Below are 19,435 nucleotides of genomic sequence, written 5' to 3'. Positions count from 1 at the left end.
AAGAAACAAAACCAAGGTAAGCACCCCATAAGAACAAGAACCCCATACGGTCTGTCCACATGGAAAACAAACCAGATGAGGGCTGGAGATCCCTCTCACCACGGCTTCTGCTGACAGCTAGATTTAGGGGGCCACTTGACCTACAGAATCTTAAGGCTTACAGAGATTGTAAGCCTGGAGGGATGTCAGACTTGTGGTGGTGGTGGTGGTGGTGGTTTGATGCTGGGGACTGAACCCAGGGGTCCTCTACCACTGAGCCACATCCCAAGCCCTTTTTATTTTTTATTCTGAGACAGGGTCTTGCTAAGTTGCTGAGGGTTTTGTTAAAGTGCTGAGGCTGGCCTCAAATTTGTAATCCTCCTGCCTCTGCCTCTGAGTAGCTGGAATTGCAGGAAAATTCTACCACATTCCACCGCAACTAACTGGAATGTCAGTTTTTTGAGGGTATCTCTCTACTGTGGCATTCACCATCAAGGACTTTGGAATCAGGTCAATGATGGCAGGCTGTCCTAATCTGCTGCTTCCTGCATCTCCTCAACCTCTTCCCACCGAAAGAATTGAGGGAACCCATCAGTACCAAGGCAGCATAAGCCACCAGCATAATCACAACTCAGGGGACAAATCTGTGCCTGGAGGGAGCTCTCAGGACGTCTGGAGTTGATTAGCTGGGAAACTGCTTCCCAAGTTCTTAGAGACCCAAGCTTAAATCCGTAAACCCTTTCAGGAGTAATTTCTCCCTGAACAATGGGCTCATTTTTGTTCCTGAAGGTCTGCCGCCTCCTTAATCCCAAATTGGCCTTCTCACAGCAGCCAAGGGCTTCCATTTGGGGATTTAAATAATACAGTCATATGAGCAGGTTTCCTGTGCACGGTACCCCTTGCCGTGGTGTGTCCCTCAGGGCGTCTGGCATTCTTGGCTGGCTCTTGGGACGCCTCTCATGATTAAACTCAGGCCCTGGGCTCTCAGCTCTTCAGTGTCCAACGCTCCAGGAGCCACCCCCGTCTTTCTCCTTTGCTTCTTTTTGGGGCATCCACGAACTCAGTGCCAGGACCCCCTGCTAAGCCTCCCCACAGGTCCGAGGTGGCCTGCCTTGTTGGGGGCCTTCACTCTGAGCTGTTCCTTGCATTTGGATCCCGGAGCCCCTGTCTGTGTGCCGCTGTCCCCAATCAGTTATTTGCTAACATCTAAGTGACCTTAACTAAGGGGAAGAGCAAGGCAGTTTCAGCTCTGGAATTTTGTACTGGAGAATGCAGACCGGCCATATCAAGTGTCTTGGTGGTGTTTCAGTGTGTGGGGACAGGCAAGGTAGGGGGGGGGACTCACCTCTGTGCAGTTTCCCACATGGACTTGGTCCTGGGAGATGGAGCGCTAGTGGTCATGCTCTGCACACCTGTGACTCCAGGGCCAAGTCTCATGGCTCTGGAAGTTTGTGTATGGAATGGAAATGAGATTTTTATACAGTTCAAAAACTATAAATTGCACATATGTTTCCATGACCCTGCATGTAGGGAGAACTTTGGATAAAGGTATAGACTAGAGGATGAAGGGGTTGGCGTCTCCATTGGTCCCTTCTGGCTGGTGTATGGGAGACCCACAGGGGTCGGAGGGACGGTGGGTGGGCAGTGGTGGAGGAAGCCAGAGCCATCACCTGAGAGGTTTGAACTTCCTTCCTTCCTCTGAGAGCCCAGCTCCTTGGAGATCTTGAGCAGGGGCAGTGTGGTCAGTATGGCCCCAAGGAAACTGAGGCTGGTTGGAGGAGAGATTGCTATTGCTTGGGAGGGAGGCAGGGAGGCTGAAGGGGGAGGATGCGCATTTAAAGGGGGCTGATGGAGGGCTCTGGAGGGTCTGGGAGACAGTAGATGCAAAAGACAGATGAGTTTCCCAGGAGGACTGAGGGAGTGGAGAGAGAGCACAAGGAAGGAGCTGGAGAAGAGGAGAACCAAGGCCAGGTGGCTCGTAGGATGGCCCCAAATGAACCGAGCACATCTGTGAGTCCACCAGTCTCTCCTGCTGTGGTCACTGCTATGCCGGAGCGTGCGGGGTAGAAAAGCCAGGGTTTTCTACAGGGGGTGAGTGCAAGTCCTATAAGCAACATATTTCCTTCCTTTTGTGAAAAAGGAAACAGGCCCAGAAAGGTGAATTAACTGGCCAAGATCAGACAACGAGTAACTGGTAGAGCTGGGATTTGAACTCATATCTTTTGGACTCCAAGGTTTACATCCTTAACCACTCTACTGCTGTGATGCTGTCTCCACTAAATGTTAAGTTAGAAAGGAAGAGAGGTGTTGGTTTTGTGGGAAAATAGCACAGCAGGGGGGTACCGTGGTGCACAACTGTAATCCCAGAGGCTCAGGAGGCTGAGGCTAGAGGATTGCAAGTTCAAAGCCAGCCTCAGCAATTTAGCAAGACCCTAAGGGACTTTGCAAGACCTGATCTCCAAATAAAAAATAAAAAGGTATGAAAATGTGACTCAGTGATTAAGCACCCCTGGGTTCAATCTCTGGTGAAAGTGAGAGAGAGGGGGGTAGGGGAGAGGGAAGTAGAGAGGAAGAGAAAGAAAGAGAAAGAATCCAGATGAGCTCCTAAGGAGACCTCTAGCCAAGGTGCTCTGCTACGAGAACTGCTGACACTTTTGACTCAGCAGAGAACTAATTGGGAGCCCTGAAATTCCAGGGAACATGCTCAGACCAACCCAGTGACTGTGTCCAGAGAAAAGGGATGAGCGGATGGGAGCCCAGCCCTAGGGAGCCCAGCCCTAGGGGCGAGGGTAGGCTTATCTTTCCCTAATTAGCCCAGGACACCTGGAGGAGAGTTGGCTAGAGATGGAATGGGGTTGGGAAGTGAGCACCTGTTTGTTGAGGTTGTTTTTCCTTCTTTCTTTCTTTCTTTTTAATTTGTTCTAAATAGTTATGCACGGCAGTAGAATGCATTTTGATACATCATACATAAATGGAGTATAACTGCTCATTCTTCTGATGGTACACAGTGTAGAATTATACTGATCGTGTAGTCATATGTGCACACAGGGTCATAATGTCCAATTTATTCTACTATCCTTCCTACGAAGAGCAGGTCCACCTAGGTCAGGAGGATAAAGTACCTGGAACTCCAACAGATGGGGGCCAGTGGTTCTCTCCCTGTTCCATTCAGACTGAAGCCCTCCCACCATGCTGACTCAGGGCCCCACGCCTTTTGTGGAAGCCTGGGATGCTCCCTGATGGCCTGATCCTAGGACCAGCCAGGATGCGGGAGGGCAGCTTTGTGCTGTGGTTCTGATGGAGTTGAGATTCATTCAGGACTTTGCTGATCGTGGATGGGGACAGTACATGGGGAGTGGTGATGGGGACATTGGTTCTGTGAATCTCCGAGCTCATAGGACATGTGTGTTGGTTGCGTAATGAACTAGGTGAGGAAATCTTACCCCCAATGTAGTCTGATGGTTTTTTAAGTTTTCTTCCTTGTTCCATTAAATGGATGAGCCAGAATGACGAGTATGGCTTCTTCCTGTCACCTGAAGGCTTTGGGCAACATAGATGTGTTTTTAACTGTGACATTTGTCCTAGAAATGTTTGTGACTACTGGTATGGCCACAGCATTTAGCTATCATCCTTGAATTTGCAGAAAAGCCAGCAAAGAAGTAGAGTGAGTACCCCAGGCTGCTTCTCTATTCCTTTGTTCGTCACATTTTTGTTAAACATTTTCTTCGGGGGTGAAATAAATTTATGGTTAGCAAGCTTCCAAGCTCAGGATTCAGAATTGCTGTGTGTCAAAACTCCAGCTCTGCCGCCTCTTGCTGTGTGACCTTAGGCAAGTTCCATAACCTTTCTGTACCTCAGTTTTATCATCTATAAAACTAGAACAATGACCCCTCTTTCTGGGATCCTTATGAGATGGAGACATTTCATGGAAACTTCCACGCATTTTACTGTGGTTAGTTAAACTATGTTCTACGCTCCAGACCTTACTGTGAACCCTGCCCTCAGGGAGCTTAATCTGCTGATAATGAAACAGTCATACAAACCTAAGACTACCTCTGCAGGGACCTGATAGGGAAACCCCGAGGAAGTGTGACTTGAGCTCAGATCTGAAAGATAGCTTCATTTGTTGGAGGAACCAGGAAGTCATTCCAGTCCAGGAAGAGGCTCTAGTACAAAGTCCCTGTGGTCCTCAGGTACAAGGAGGCTTTGAATGATTGAAAGACCGAAAGGAGACTGGCATAACAGGGTCCCAAGGAGCAAGCAGATGACAAGGGGCTGGCCAGCAGACAGAGCCCCTGGGCAGAATTTTGTAGATTAGGATTTGTGTTTAGGATTTTTATCCCTAATTTAAAAGCAAAGGCCAGTCCCTCCTGGTGTTGGGCAAGGGAGGAACATGGTCCAACCACGTTTCCCAGAGACCACTGACTGCAGAGCCACAGGGAGGCTGTTAGCAGGCCTGAGCAAGACTCTTTCTGAGGCCGCATCTCGCACACCCCTGTGACGTGTGATAAGGATGTCCTGCCTGTGCAAATACAGGGACTCCTGACACCCCCACCTGCACCATGATGGCGGTAGAGGGACTGCTGGTGACCTCTGTCACCAGGCCAGGTTGGGAAACTGCTGCTATGGGACCTGTAAGAAGGAAGACATCCCAGATGCACTTTAAAAACAGTTAAAAAAAAAAAATAAAGTTTCTGAAGAGCTATGACTGTGACTTGGTTTGATTCTGAATTTTGCATTTTGTCCATGACTTTATTTTGTTTCGTTTTTGGTACTGAGGGGTGCTCTACCACTGAGCTTGAGATGGGATCTCACTGAGTTGCTGAGGCTGGCCTCGAACTTGCCATCCTCCCGCCTTGGCTCCCCAGGTCGCTGGGATGACAGGCCTGCGCCACTGTGCCCAGGGAGGACCTTGTGTTTTGTTGAGAATGATAAAACTAGAACCAGAGCCAGGACATAGGTCAACTCAAACCTGCTTAGTGGCGATTCAGTGATTTACTTCCCACCTGGGTCTGGGTGTTTCTGTGGCTCAGAAAAGGCACCAGCACCACCCCCCAGGAGCAGCCTCCTCCCAAATCTTGGGATTCGTTGTTATTGGCCTCGGGTCTCTGATTTCAACCCCCGGGGTGTCTCATCAAACACGTGATAGACCAAGTGCATGAGTGTATGGACTTCTAGTGGGAACAGCGAGGTAAGCCCAGGTCCCTGGGCGAGATGGAACTGGTTTGGGATCCCAGCTGTCCTGCTATCTCCCTGTGTGACTTTGGGCAGGGTACTGACCATCTGCTTTTCTCATTTTTTTCTTTTTTTTTTTTTATGAAGTTATTAAGGTTAAAATAAAAGATAAAAGACATTAGATACCTGGTACATACTAGTGCTCGATAGCTGGCAGGACTTACTTCTTCCATACGTGCATGTCCCCCCTTACCACTGTAGGTACAAGGTGGTTGGTAGGGAGATCCTGGGTCCTAATGGGCAGAGGTGTGTGAACTTCCAAACTATAGCATCATATCATTCCCAGCTTTATGTTGACAAGATTTTCCACGAATTTCATCTGTCCATCCACCCATCAGCCCAACCATCCATCCTTGCATCTAGCATGGCTAAGTACTTCCCGTGGACAGGTCTAGGAACTAGCAACTGCAAACAGAGCCATGGGCTCTCCCTGAATAAAGAAGCAGGAAAAAAATGTCTTTGAAAACAAAAGAGGCAGCAGCACCAACACCCTGGTCATTAAAGGATCTCCAAAGCCAGGTTCCTCCTTTAGAAAGGCTAGCCTGAAACAGTGTTGTCACCAGCAACAGTTGCTGAGGTCCCCAAGCCTTCTGCTCCATCCACTCCGGGCGGAGCAGCACTTGCCCAGTCCTGCGGTGCAGATGGAGTGAACGGAGTCCAGCCCTGAGGTATCAGGCGTGACGTGTTTGTTTTTGATCCTGAGGAAGCAGGAAGGGTTTATTTATCAGGGCAGAAGATTCCTGGGGATTAGGTCCTCTGCTATCAAGGTCTTGGAGTTTTTATCCTCCTTTTGGAAAGGAAGGAGCCCAAGTGCCTTGGATGCTGTCGGTATCTCCCCTCATTCTTGCCAGTGGGACCCTCCAAGATGCTCCTTAACTCTCAGGTCTCCAATCCAAAATGCTTGGGAGGGGGGACAGTAGAGGTTAGGAAAGGCAGCAGAATACAACATACACTAGTATGGCAGTAGGTAAAAAAGTGGATGTGTAATTGATGTGAATCTGCATTATGGATATAGGGTAAAAATGGGAGTTCATAATTCGCTTGAATCAAATGTATGAAATATGATATGTCAAGAGCTTTGTAATGTTTTGAACAACTAATAAAAAAAAAAAAAAACTGTGCAAAATGCTTGGGAGGCCAGAGAGTGGGCAGTGAAGCTATGGAGGAGGCTGTACTTGCCCCTCTGTCTCTGGCTGGTCTTCCCAGCGTTAGAGACAAGCAGTTCAGAAGCCTGACTCTGCTCATTGAGTAACTGAGGACGAGAGGAAGGTCCACGGACACAGACCCTGCACACCTGGACCTTTCTCAAGGCCTAGTGCCAGGCCTCGTGGCGGGGGTGTCGCGGAGCAGCCAGGGGAGCTGTTTCCTTACCTCAATGCTGGGCAGCCCTGAGCTCCTTGACCTCTGGAGCTTAACCTCACATAGCTTCTGTTTGTTCCTCTAATAACTAACAGGGTTGTGATGGAGGATTACAAGAGAACTTCCAAACAATAGCATCGTATCATTTCAAATCATAAATGTGGCTGATTGCGTTGTTTTTGTGTCTTACTTTTTTTTTTTTTTTTTGGAGGGGGAGGGTACCAGGGATTGAACTTAGGGGCACTCGACCACTGAGACATCCCCAGCCTTTTTTTCTGTATTTTATTTAGAAACAGGGCCTCACTGAGTTGCTTAGTACCTTGCTTTTGCTGAGACTGGCTTTGAGCTTGTGATCCTCCTCCCTCAGTCTCGGGAGCCACTGGATTATAGACGTGAACCACCACGCCTGTGTTTTACTTTTTTTAAATTTATTTTTTCTAGTTCTCATCAGTTGCACATGACAGTAGAAAGCTTTTTGATTCGTTGTATACAAATGGAGCACAATTTTCATTTCTCTAGTCATACACAACGAAGAGTTGCACATGTGCAGTCATACATGTACCTAGGGTAATGACGTTAGTCTCATTCCACCATCTTTCCTACCCCCATGCCCACTCCACTTCTCTCCCTCCCCTTGTCCCAATCAAAATTCCTCCACCTCCCCAACCCCACACCATCCCCGTGTTTTACTTTTAAATTGCTGCCTTCCACTAGATTATAGAATGCCTTGAAAGGAACCTGCCTTATGTAAGACACCTCCCTTCTATATCTTGGTACCTCCTAAAATATCTAGGAGAGTACTTCTCACACAGTAGTGATTTTAAAGATGTGCTTGATTTACTCACTATATCCTGCATAAGGAGCCCTACATTCAGCTATGGTGACTTCTAGAGATAAGATCCCAGTGTAATCATCAGGAGTGGCAGTGATTGACAGATGGGAAAAACAGTCAAGATGCTCACATGTGGTGTGACAGAAAGTAAATTTCTTTTCTATCTGCAGTTCCTTTCCAATACAATGGCAAAGTGGGATATTAAGACAAAAAAAAAAAAATGGATCATCTTCCTGCACTCTTGGAGTCTGAAACCTGTCTCAGTTTGCAAGCTGTTTTTCCATTGCTTCTGGTGGCAGAAGGACTTTGGGGTGTTATATCCTAGTCAGTCACTTCTGACCTCAGAAACACCCGGGTCATGTTATCTACCAGGTCACTGGAGTTTGGACTCCAACTCTGATAGGACATGTTTGCGTTTGTTGGTATGAATAGTATATGTGTGTTTGTGTGCCCACTGAGCCCGCCATTTTGCAGTTGTGTGTGACTTCACACTACAGATGATTTGAGAGCTGCTAACTTATTCACACAAGAACTGAAGTGTTTGTGAAAGTGGCAATAGCTTTATCTTTCCAACTTTTGCTAAATGCCAGTTCCTGTGGTGGTAGGGTGTAGAACTTTTCCCAGCTGGTCTCTCAGCTCCAGGTTAACAGATTTAATGAACTAAAAACTTTAGTGCATAAGAGGAAAAATATCATCATTATTTTACTTTCTATCCCAGAAATGGGAATATGGAAAACATTATTCATTAGTTTGCAGACAGAGAAGTGCCAGCCTGCAGAGATCCTCAATTCTAACATTTTCCCCATAGGAATTGATAGTGAGGGTCAGAGGTATGCATGAGTTGAGAGACGTCTCTGTCATCTTGAGGTGTGGAAATAATCCCTATTTGGGCTTTAGAAAGGACTGGAAGTTAGGAAGTATGCTTCTTATTAGAAGTCTCTTTAAATATGCACTGTCACCTCTTGGCCATTGGTAACTGATTGATTGTGTCTGTCTTCATTAGCTTGGAATTGCGATTGGGTTCTTGGTCCCTCCTATTTTGGTACCCAACATCAAAGACCAGGACCAGCTTGCCTACCACATCAGCATCATGTTCTACATCATAGGAGGCGTGGCCACCCTCCTTTTCATCCTTGTCATCATCGGTAAGGTCACTAGTGGACTCATGGTGGGGGGTGGACAGGGAGGTTCTGTCAACCTTGATGGGACACTTGTGAGCATGACCCTAACAACCAGGGACATTCACAGAAACTAGAGACCAGGCTTCTTGTGGTTTTCAAATGTTTTAGCCTGACCAGTTGTCCCTGATACAGTGCTAGCTGGTCTTGTGCACTTTATTAAAGGCGCAATGAAAGTTCAATTGTAACTAGCCCATCATACTTCAGCAGAAGAATTGGGTAGATTGCTGGTCCCCGATGAAACCCAAGTGAGAACCCCCAGGATCACAGGCTCTGGGCTAAGAATTAGCCTGATCTCATTGAGTCTTTAGCAACCCCAGGAAATGAGGTACTGTTTTCAGTCCCATTTAACAAAGAAGAAAATGAGACTTGAGAGAGGTTAAATAAATTATTCAAGATGAAATATCAACTAAGTGGCAAAGATTAGGTTCAAATCTAAGCTTGTCTGAATTTACTCTAAATTTCTGAAAGATAAAAAGGAAAGCAGAAATCAATCCACAAACACAAATCATCTCAGAGATCAACCTGAGATGACTTGGGAACCATATTTCTTTAATGCTTTTTAAAAATTATAAGAGTAGGGGCTGGGGTGTGGTTCAGTGGTAAAGGGCTTGCCTCAAACACAAGAGACAGTGGGTTTGATCCTCAGCACCACATAAAAAAATAAATAAACAAAATAAAGATATTATGCCCATGTATAACTAAAATATTTTTTAAATTATAAGAATAATATATGCTTATTATTGCAAAATCTGAAAAATACAAGAAAGTGTTAAGTAAGAAATGATCATCAATTGGGCTGGAGGTGTGGCTCAGTGGTAGAGCACTTGCCTCGCTTGCGTGAGGCACTGGGTTCAATCTTCAGCACCACATAAAAATAAATAAATACAATAAAGTTATTAAAAAAATAAATGACCATTAATTTTTCCTGATATGAGTTAATCCCAACCACCAACCTCTGAGAACTACTTGGAACGTTTTATATGCATGTGCATTTAATCATTGTGATATTTGACCAATAGAATTTTGTGTCTTCTGCTTTCTTCTGAGTGGTGTTACTTGGGCTGTGATAATTTCAGAAACAACAAAATAGAAGTTTGCAATTCCAGTTAGTCACCTTTCTAAAGGTTAATCAGTTCCCTTCCTGATGCCCCACAAGTTCCATCTCATACAGTAAAGGTTTCATTCCTGCCTGCTAGCCTCCCCTCCACAGTCAGGCATTTGTATAATTGTGCACCTCATTTAACTATTCTCTGAATCCAGAATGAGAACAGGCTGCCCAGTGACTTTTAAAAGTTGGTAGAGCCAGGTTGGGTGGCACTTGCCTATAATCCCAGTGGCTCAAGAAGCTGAGGCAGGAGGATTGCAAATTCGAGGCCAGCCTCAGCAACATAGTGAGGCCCTAAGCAACTTAGCCAGACCCTGTCTCAAAATAAAAAATAAGAAGGACCAGGGATGTGGCTCAGTGTTTAAGTGCCCCTGGGTTCAATCCCCAGCACTTAAAAAACAAACGAACAAATAAACAAAAAAAGCTAATGTAGACCTTGTTATTTCTGGGAAGGTAAGAAGAAGAGGAGCTTTGGATGAGATCAAGGAGGAATGATAGAGCCTAGGCCACTCCCTCAGCTAGACTTTGAGTTTTAAACTGTTAATGTGCTCAGGTCTGGTCCAGTTTGCAGTGATTGAAAACCTGGGGAGTAGGGCGTTTCTGCTTTGGTGTTTTATTACCAAACATAGATAGTAGCTAATTAAGTAGAGAATGGAAAAAAATCTTATCTGAGTTCCAGTGTTTACCTGCCAGATCCTTGAGATGACACCTGCTGATGCAGAGTCTAGCAGCCTTGGCCTGGCTTTCTTCCCTGATGGAAGGGGAGGTGAGCAGGGAGACAATGGATGTAGGGCTCCCAGCGGGTGGAAGTTTTCTGGGACTAATTCCAGAGGAGGAGGAAGTAGGGCTCTGAGGTCAGGGCTGGAGTGTTTTCCGGATGGGGGCTCCTTTGATCTGCCAAGAGAGTAAACCTCATTTTCAGAGCTTCCTCTAACAGGGGAGTCTATAGATCTTTCAGGGTAGTGCCCAGGGGTGTGAATGGGGCTGGGGCCATGTGTGGGTTTGCTTAGACTCAGCCTGGGAACCAGTTCAGCCAAGGAATTAGTCCAACTGACCCCCACCTCACAAGGACTGAATGGCACCCAGGGTGGTCACACCAATTTTCCCACAGTCCCTCTCTAGCCCTTTTTATCCAAGTTCTTATCCTGGAAGAAGAAGCGTTAATCTTGTCTCCTACATGAGATATCTGATTCAGAGTTGGCAAAATTGGGAAGGGACTCTAGGTTCTTCCTTTGGAAGAAGACCCCTTTTGCTTATTAGGGGAATATTCCGTGGCGACCACTGGGCAGGATCTGCGACCGGGCAGCACTGTTCCATCTCCCTTGGGAGGAGCTCTGGAGCTAAGCCATTATCTGAGCTCACTGATCCCAAAGCTTCAGTTTTTGCTTCTTTTCCATCCGTGTGATGCTGTTGTGTTTTTTTTTTTTTTTTTTTTTTTTTTTTTTTTTTTTTTTGGTGTTCTGTGCTATGCTCTTTGCTGGTTGTTAGGGGATTTCTTGATCTTTGGATACTGCCTGGGGTTCCAGAGGCCATTAAGATGAAGTGATCGAAGGACTCCGTGCTAAGCCTCAGATGAGGAAAAACAGCTGTCAAAATTGAGCTGAAGAATTAAAATTTCTTTGGTTCTCTTGGCTTCTTCTCTGATGATGAATGTGAGCCATCTCTGCTGGGTTGGGACCCCAGGAACTTTCATTCATCTCTGTTCTTTTCCTTTCAGTGTTCAAAGAGAAGCCTAAACATCCCCCCAGCAGGGCGCAGTCCCTGAGCTATGCTTTAGCGTCCTCTGATGCTTCGTACTTCAGTTCCATTGTCCGGCTCTTCAAAAACCTCAACTTTGTGCTGCTCGTCATCACCTATGGTAAGGTGCATGTGGGTCCCGGAGAATGGGAGAGGAGAGGCCTGAGGAGCCTTCGCGCCTTACTCTTTCCAAATCTCAAATGTGCATGTGACACCGCTCAAGGTTGATAGAAGAGCCAGCCATGCCTGGGGGCCTTTGCACATGCTGAATGGTCCACTCTGGAGAACCATTCCTTGCCATGTCAGGCGATTTGGCAAATGCCTGTGGTTCCTCCAGGTCTCATCTCAGCATCACCTCTGTAAACCAGTAATAGCTGACCTTTCCTCTCTTTTCATGCTATTACTTTCATATATTTTTTTTTGTGGGGGTGGGTAGTGGGGATTGAACTCAGGGGCACTCAACCACAGAGCTACATCCCAAGCCCTATTTTTTGTATTTTATTTAGAGACAGGGTCTTACCAAGTTGCTTAGCATCTTGCTTTTGCCGAGGCTGGCTTTGAACTTGCGATCCTCCTGCCTCAGCCTCCTGAGCTGCTGGGATTACAGGTGTATACCACTGTCCCTGGCTGGAACTTTTATATCTTAATACTTGTCATTTCTTTTAAAAAAAAATTCTAAGTCTATTGCCTCAATAGACTGAACTCTGTGAGTGGGGATTTGTGTCTTTCATTTTATAGTTCCTCTGCGGTAGCCAGCCTCAACTGGCTACTCCAGAAGCCGTGAATGAATGAATGAATGAATGAATAAGTGCATGCATCATACATCTTCATAGGAACTGCTCCTCACCCAACCTTCCCTCATCTTGTAACATTGATGCCTTTTTTTCCCTGAATGCAAGACATCATCCCTCTTTCAATCCATTTTCTTGGTCTTTGGCAAGATAAACTTGAATCTTTAGGCTGGTATATTGGCTTGCCTTGCCAGCGTGGTGGTCTCTGTATCTTCTTTCCAACCTTCAGTGAGACTATTGAACTGAGAATGGCAAAGACGGAGCCCCATGCATCCAGCTAAAGAATGTCTGTCTTCAGATGAGTGCTAGTCTATTAATCAATACTCTTAGTTCAAGAAGTTAGAGACCAGATGGGTTTGGTGGTGCACATCTGTAGTCCTAGCTACTAGGGAGGCTAAGGCAGAAGGACAACAAGTTCAAGGCCAGTCTGGACAATTTAGCAAAACGCTGTCTCACACAAATAAACAACAACAACAACAACAAATTAAGAAGAAAAAGAAAAAGAATTTAAAAGCCTGAGGATGCAGCTCAGTGGTAGAGCACTTGCCTAACATGCATAGGCCTTGGGTTTAATTCCACTACTGTAAAAAAAAAAGTGGAAAATTATAGATCTACCCAATTGTATTGATATTCGAACTTCAATTATTTTTGTTTTTTACTGGGGATTGAACCCAGGGGCACCAAGCTACAGCCCAGCCCATTTTATTTTTTATTTTGAGACAAGTTCTCATTAAATTGTTTAAAGTCTCACCAAGTTGCTGAGGTTGGCCTCAAACATGAGATCAGCTTCAGCCTCCTGAGTCGCTGAGATTATAGGCGTGTGCCACCACGCCCAGCTCCAACCCTCATTTGACCACTTACTTTACTGGTTAAACTTAAAATTAAGTAGTCAACAAATGTCATAAGCTTGTCAGTGGCAGAGCCAGAATTCATATCGAGGTTTGCATAACTCTGAAACCTGCATTCTTCATGTCTAGTTCATAATTGCCTAGGTATTCCTTCCTAGAGCTGTGCCCAAGTTTCATTTTAGGCTTATTTTTTAAAAAATATTTATTTATTTATTTTTAGTTATAGTTGGGCACAGTATCTCCATTTCACTTGTTTATTTTTATGTGGTGCTGAGGATTGAACCCAGGGCCTCATGCGTGCTAGGCTAGTGCTCTACCGCTGAGCCCCAGCCCCAGCCCCATCATTTTAGGCTTATTGATTCTCTTTATCTCAAAGTATTCATCTGCTGAGACACTAGATAAGAGTATTGCCATCCCAGCAGAGAAGCATTCCTAAATTTTTCAGACATGCACAAAAGTTATGTGACTTCTCATTTGCAATAGCTCTAGATGACCAGATTAGTCTTAAAAGTCTCAGTTCTCCATTTCTCATATCCTCAAATTTCTCAGTTCTTGTGTCTCTGCATTCATCCATAAGATAAAGACAAAGTTTCCAGCCCTCAGAGATGTCCAACTCAGGAAGGTATGTTTGCCCATCACTGTGAATTATTCAGGCATAGAGGGACCAACCACTCCGTATGGGGATGCGTGGTGGGAATTGCAAGCTGTCATTGGATACTGAAAGCAAATGGCCTTTGGGGGTCCCTTCCAGACAGGATTTCATGGCTCCAAGAACTTTCTTTTCTTTTCTTTTTTTTTTTTTTTAGAGTTAAATATCTGGAGTCTATTGACCTTTGACCACCATAAACCTTATTGAATCTGACAACAGGATATTGGAGGCCTACCTTAGGATTCCAGGGTAGATAAGTGCTTAATAAATGTTTTCTGTGGCTGAAGATTATGATAATGATGCCAGGTGGGCAGTGGTCCCATTTCAGAGGTCTTTAATGCTGGAGGCTGTTGATGGCAGAGCCAGGTCACTGACCCATGAAAGCAAGAAACAAAAACAAAATGTCCCAGAAATAGTGTTGCTTCTGCTCATTGAGAGGCTCAACTCTGGGCCACACTGTGGGGAGCTAAGCAGCTCCTCCTGCTTCCCTCTCGCATGGCTGGCTGCTTGTGTGGTTTTCCTTGGGCAGAATAATTTTAATCCTGAACTTCTGGACACTCTTACTTATTGATTTGGTTAAATGATAACACAGGAAATAAATAGGGAAGCACTTCTTGAATGGTGGGGGTAAAGATCTTAGAAAATCTTCTCCTCCATAAAAGTATCAGGAACACTGGCAAAACCTGACAAAATCACTTTGCTTAGCACTCTGAACCAAAGGCTTCCAACAATGTGAGTGATGTTTATACAAGAAAAAGGGCTAGATATCAGCAAGAATATCAGTGAGCTTTGTGTCTTCCTGGGTCCTATTCCAATCCCTTTTCCAGGATCTGTGGTGCTTGTGAAAACCAGCTACATAGCCATGTAGTCATATAGATGTGCAAACTAGCTGCCTTCCGGCCACTGGAGGGAGCAAAATAGGTGTGGAGGACTCTTGCAAGCCCCATCCCCAGGAATTACCAGTAGTTGACATATTTAACAGGTCCATAGAAAAAGCCCCATTCACAGGACTTATCTTCTTTGATCTGACTTGCATCTTGTGGGTGGGAAAAGCCTTACTTCCAGGGTATTTAAAACAATCAATGGCACTGTTTAACAATGCAGCTGCCTGAGGTGATAATATAGGTGTTGGCCAACAAGAATATGGCCAAAAATCTTAAGAAAGAGATCTGAAGCATCTAAGAGATGCTTTGAAAAGCTCTGACTTGTTCTTAGGAATTTGGAAGTCCACACGCATATGCTGAGCTCATGCACAGGAAAGACCTGATAAAACTCTAAACTTTTACCTCTGGCTGGCTTCAAGGCTCTACAGAGGCAGGAATTAAAGGCTAAGGCAAAGTTGTCAATTGGTGCTCACTTCAGCAGCACATATACTAAAAAATGCTGTCAATTGGTTGCTGGAGAATTGAAGGTGAGCCCCACCAAATACTTACACAGAGTTCCTTGGCAAAGGTGGGCAACCTATTGATTTGAAGCATTTAAGTAAATCTCTGTCTAATCATTAGCTTATCATTAAGATAACAGCAGAAACTACAGTGGCTGTATGAGACAAAACAGACTTACAATGTCCAATTGTCAACCAAGAATCATAAGACATTCAAAGAGACAGGAAAGTATGGCCTATACATAGGAAAAATAGAAAAGCAAAAACTATTAGGAAATCCAGACATTGGACATAGTAGTTAAATGTTGTAAATCAATTATTAAAGGTAAATTCAAAGAACTAAAGGAAATCATACCTAAAGAATTAGATAAAAGTATGAAAATGATTCCTCATTAAATAGAGAATATCAGTGAAGAGACTGAAATAAAAAAGAATCAAGTAGAAATTCTGGAGTTGAAAAATACAGTAACTAAAATAAAAAGTTCTCCAGCAGGCTCAAAAGTAGATTTGAACTGGAAGAAGGAAGAATCCACAAACTTGAAGATAAGTCAAATGAGATGTCTGGTCCAGGAACAGAAAGAAAAAGAATGAATAAAAATGTGCTAAGCACTGTGACACGTACCTGTAATTTCAGAAACTTAGTGAGACCCTGTGTTGGAAAAAAAAAAAAAAAAAAGCAGTCTGGGGAGCTCAGCTGTAGAATGCCCCTGAGTTCAATACACACCACACACACACACACACACACACACACACACACACGTAAAGAAAAATGAACTGTGAGACATCATTAAGAATACCAACATATGCAAAGTGGAAGTCTCAGAAGGAGAGGAAAAAAAGGAGTGAAAATAAACTGAAGTAGTGGTAAACTGAAGTGGTAGTAAACTAGAAATGTGTTTTGCTGTGAGGCTGGAAGCATTTGACTCTGTTGTGCATAGATAGAATTTATCAGCCAATTTCTCAAAGGCCTGGGATTATTCCATTGAGAGTGAGTTAAACTAACTGGGATCTTTGTGTGTATTTCATTATAGTCTTATTTCCACACTAGAGGATTGAACTAGGTGACAGAGAGTTCTTTGTCAACAAGGAAATGATTCTTTCGTTTAGTCAGAGATTTGAAACTATATTTTTATCAAGCCCTGGTGTCAGGCATCATGGTCAGCACTTTGCACGCATTATCTTATTTAATCTTCAAAACAAACTTATGACATATAGGTATTTTATTCTATTTTATACATGAAAAAAAAAGGACAGGCTGAGATGTTTAGTCCCTTGTCTGCCATAGGACAACTAGCAAATTAATAGAGATTAGTTTAAACTTCTCTGTCTGACGCAAACCATTGTACTATTTTGCCTCCCCATACAGAAAGGAACCTTTTAGGGGCAGAGCCAGGGGTATGCTCTTGTCCCTGCTCACCTCAGTTTTCCTGCAGGCTGATTACCTCTTAGAAGAAGGTCAGGAGTTCTAGGTTTCAAAAGCAGGAACAACCATATGGTCGTTTGGGATTTGGGGATGATGGGATCTCAGTCTCAGTAGATCCAAGGTTTATAGGTCATATAAAGGCAGTGTTTGACAATTAATCAACTGAGAATTTTTGCTTTCTTCTTCCACTGTATTAGCTCCAAATTAAAACAAACGTTACCAACAAGTCTTCCCTAAATTCAACTAAGATGCTTTGATATCTCCCACAACATAACTGCTCCAAACCTCCTACTGTGTTAGCTTTTCATCATTGTGATAAAAAAACCTGAGGGAATAAACTTAAAAGGAAGAAAGAGATGGGGGTATAGCTCTGTAGCAGAGTGCTTGCCCTGCACGCATGAGACCTTGGGATTGATCTCCACTGCCATTAAAAAACAGGGGCGGGGGAGCAGGTGAGAAAAAAGGGAAGATTTATTTTGCCTCACAAAAAAAGAAAGGGAGGAAGGTTTCATTCTGGGGGTGGGTGCTGCATTGCATTTGGACCTGAGACAAGGAAGAACCTCATAGTGGGAAATCACATGATGGAGCAAAGTTGCGTGCCTCATGACAGACGAGAAGAAGAGAGGGGAGGGGCTTCATTTCTAAAATCCCCTTCAAGGGTGTGCCCCCAATGATCTAACTTCCTTCCACTAGGCTCCACCTCCCCAAAGTCCCACCACCTCTCAATAGTCCCACAGATTGACACCAACCCTCAACACGTGACTTTTGAAGGACATTTAAGATCCAAACCATTATACTCCCTACAGTTTCAGATTAGTCTTTGAAGAACAAAAATGGTTCAAAATGTATATAGTATTCACACTTCGCTCTCTTTTTTTATACACTCTCTTTTTAAAAAAAAATATTTTGAGTTGTAGATGGACACTATGCCTTTATTTTGTTTATTTAGTTTTATGTGGTGCTGGGGATAGCACCTAGGGCCTCACACATGCCAGGCAAACTCTGCCACTGAGCTACAACCCCAGCCTGTGATTATACACTCTTAACAGCGTGTAGCTAGGAATCAAGCAAACGATAGCATTTTGTGAGTACTTTTGCTGGACAGAGGTGGACATGTCTTGAGATAAGAGCCTGAAGCCTCAACCCATGAGTTCAGAGTTGGCTCATAAGAAATGGGAGGTCTGAGTTTTGGTGTTATCTCTTCCAATTGCTGAGTGTACTACCTTCACCCATTCTATACCCATCCTTCATCTCTCCCTCGAGAAAATAGCAATGAGATTTTCCTCCCATTGAAGTGTGTGGGTGAAGTGAACACTTTTAAAGCAATTAAGAATAAAGCCATGCACAGCATGCATCTGAGATCAGACAAGATGGGGCACACTCAGGGTGGTAAGGCCGTAGACCACAGCATGAGTCTGGATTGCTGGCTTCCAACATTCTTTCCTTGGTCTGAACTACATTTCACTGAGTGGGGGGCAACTCTCCTGCAGCTGCTGATATGTCCAGTATGGCATTCGCAGTAGTTTTCCAAATGGTTCTCCAAGCTGGGAGTCAGCTGTTCAGAACTAGGGTGCAGCAACAGCAATCAAAGGCTTTAGAAGAACCCCAGAGCCCAGCAGTTGGGCTTTGCCCTATACTTTTGACCACAACTTTTGAGGTAGGGTAGAGAGGTAAGATAAAAGCCACTCAATCAAGTTTTAATTTCAGATACATTACAAATACTTTCTACTATAATATCTCCCATGCTATATTGGGGGTATACTTACACTAAAAGATCATTCATTTCTTTGAAGTCCAAATTCATCTAGGTGTACTGATTGTATGTTTTTTTCTTAAATCTGGCAAGGCAACTTAGAGGGGAAGAGATACAGAGGCTGGGTTTGTGCTCAGTTGCTGAACCATCATGGTGATAAACTGCCACCTGCTCAGGTCAGCACCCTCCCTCCTCCCAGTTTGGCAATGCAGATATACCCAAGCTGTCACCAGAAATCCCACATGTTTACCAGCATCTGGGTTCAAGGCAGGGCTGTCTTGTGGGGTGAAGAGAATAACCTTTCTTGGGCTTCCTTCTCTTTGTATCTCTGGGTCTTGCATTCACAGGGCCTCCTTGGATGTCTCTTCATCAGTGGCATTACTGCCAGGTGAACTGGCTCACCTTCTAGAGAATGTCCTCAAAGGGAGCATTTTCCATGTCTTCTTGCCATCCCCACCTTACCTCCATAGTGTCTGGCATCTGATCTTGGAGATTCTCCTTGAGGTTCCCTTTCCCTTAGGGGGCTCTCCAATATTTTCCTGTTGTCCCACCAACATGGGCCTAGGAAAGGACCTTTGTGTCCTAAGATCCTGCTTAAGAATGGTGTAGCCAAGCATGGTGGAGCCTGCCTTATACCAGATACTTGAGAGACTGATGCAGGAGGATTGTGAATTGGAGGCCAGCATGTTTTTGTTTCTCAAGAAACAAAAACAGCAAAGAAGCAGGTATAAAATCCTTGTTGAGATTCCCTGGAGCTTTGCTGAGGTTGAGGTGGCCTTTTTTAAAACTAGTGTTTACCACCGGCTGAGGAAGAACAAAAAGGAAACACAGAACTCAGAGGGTCTGGGATTAATGTTTCCCAAGTGCTGTAGTTTGGATCTGGAGGTCCACCAGAGGTCCACGTGTTGAAGGCTTGATTGCCAGCCTGTAGCTCCACAGGGAGGTGCTGGAACCTTTAGTAGGTAGAGCCCAGTAAGAGGAAGTTAGGCCCTTGGGGGTATGCCCTTGATAGGGACCTTGGGGTCCTGGTTCTTTCCTATATGTCTTTCACTTCTTGGCTGCTGTGAAGTGAGCTGTTTTATATCACCGGCTGCTCCAAGCCATGATGTACTGTCTTACCACAGGCCCCCACATCACAGGCCAATAGACCACAGGCTGA

The 19,435-nt window shown here is 44.7% G+C and overlaps 1 protein-coding gene across 1 annotated transcript in view; it reads left to right on the top strand.

The window, feature by feature from the left end:
* Window positions 1-19,435, top strand: part of Flvcr2 (FLVCR choline and putative heme transporter 2) — a 57,995-nt gene that overhangs the window by 22,140 nt on the left and 16,420 nt on the right. Inside the window, exons 2-3 of the mRNA XM_027931650.2 lie at window positions 8,409-8,550; window positions 11,409-11,549. Of these exons, the coding sequence (XP_027787451.1) occupies window positions 8,409-8,550; window positions 11,409-11,549 (283 nt within the window). The remainder of the gene's footprint in view (window positions 1-8,408; window positions 8,551-11,408; window positions 11,550-19,435) is intronic.

This window comes from Marmota flaviventris, chromosome 2 (genome assembly GCF_047511675.1).
Source record: "Marmota flaviventris isolate mMarFla1 chromosome 2, mMarFla1.hap1, whole genome shotgun sequence".
In the NCBI taxonomy this organism is placed as follows: Eukaryota; Metazoa; Chordata; class Mammalia; order Rodentia; family Sciuridae; genus Marmota; species Marmota flaviventris.
The sequence above is the reverse complement of the archived record's forward strand: the minus strand, read 5'-3'. Positions and strand labels throughout refer to the sequence as shown.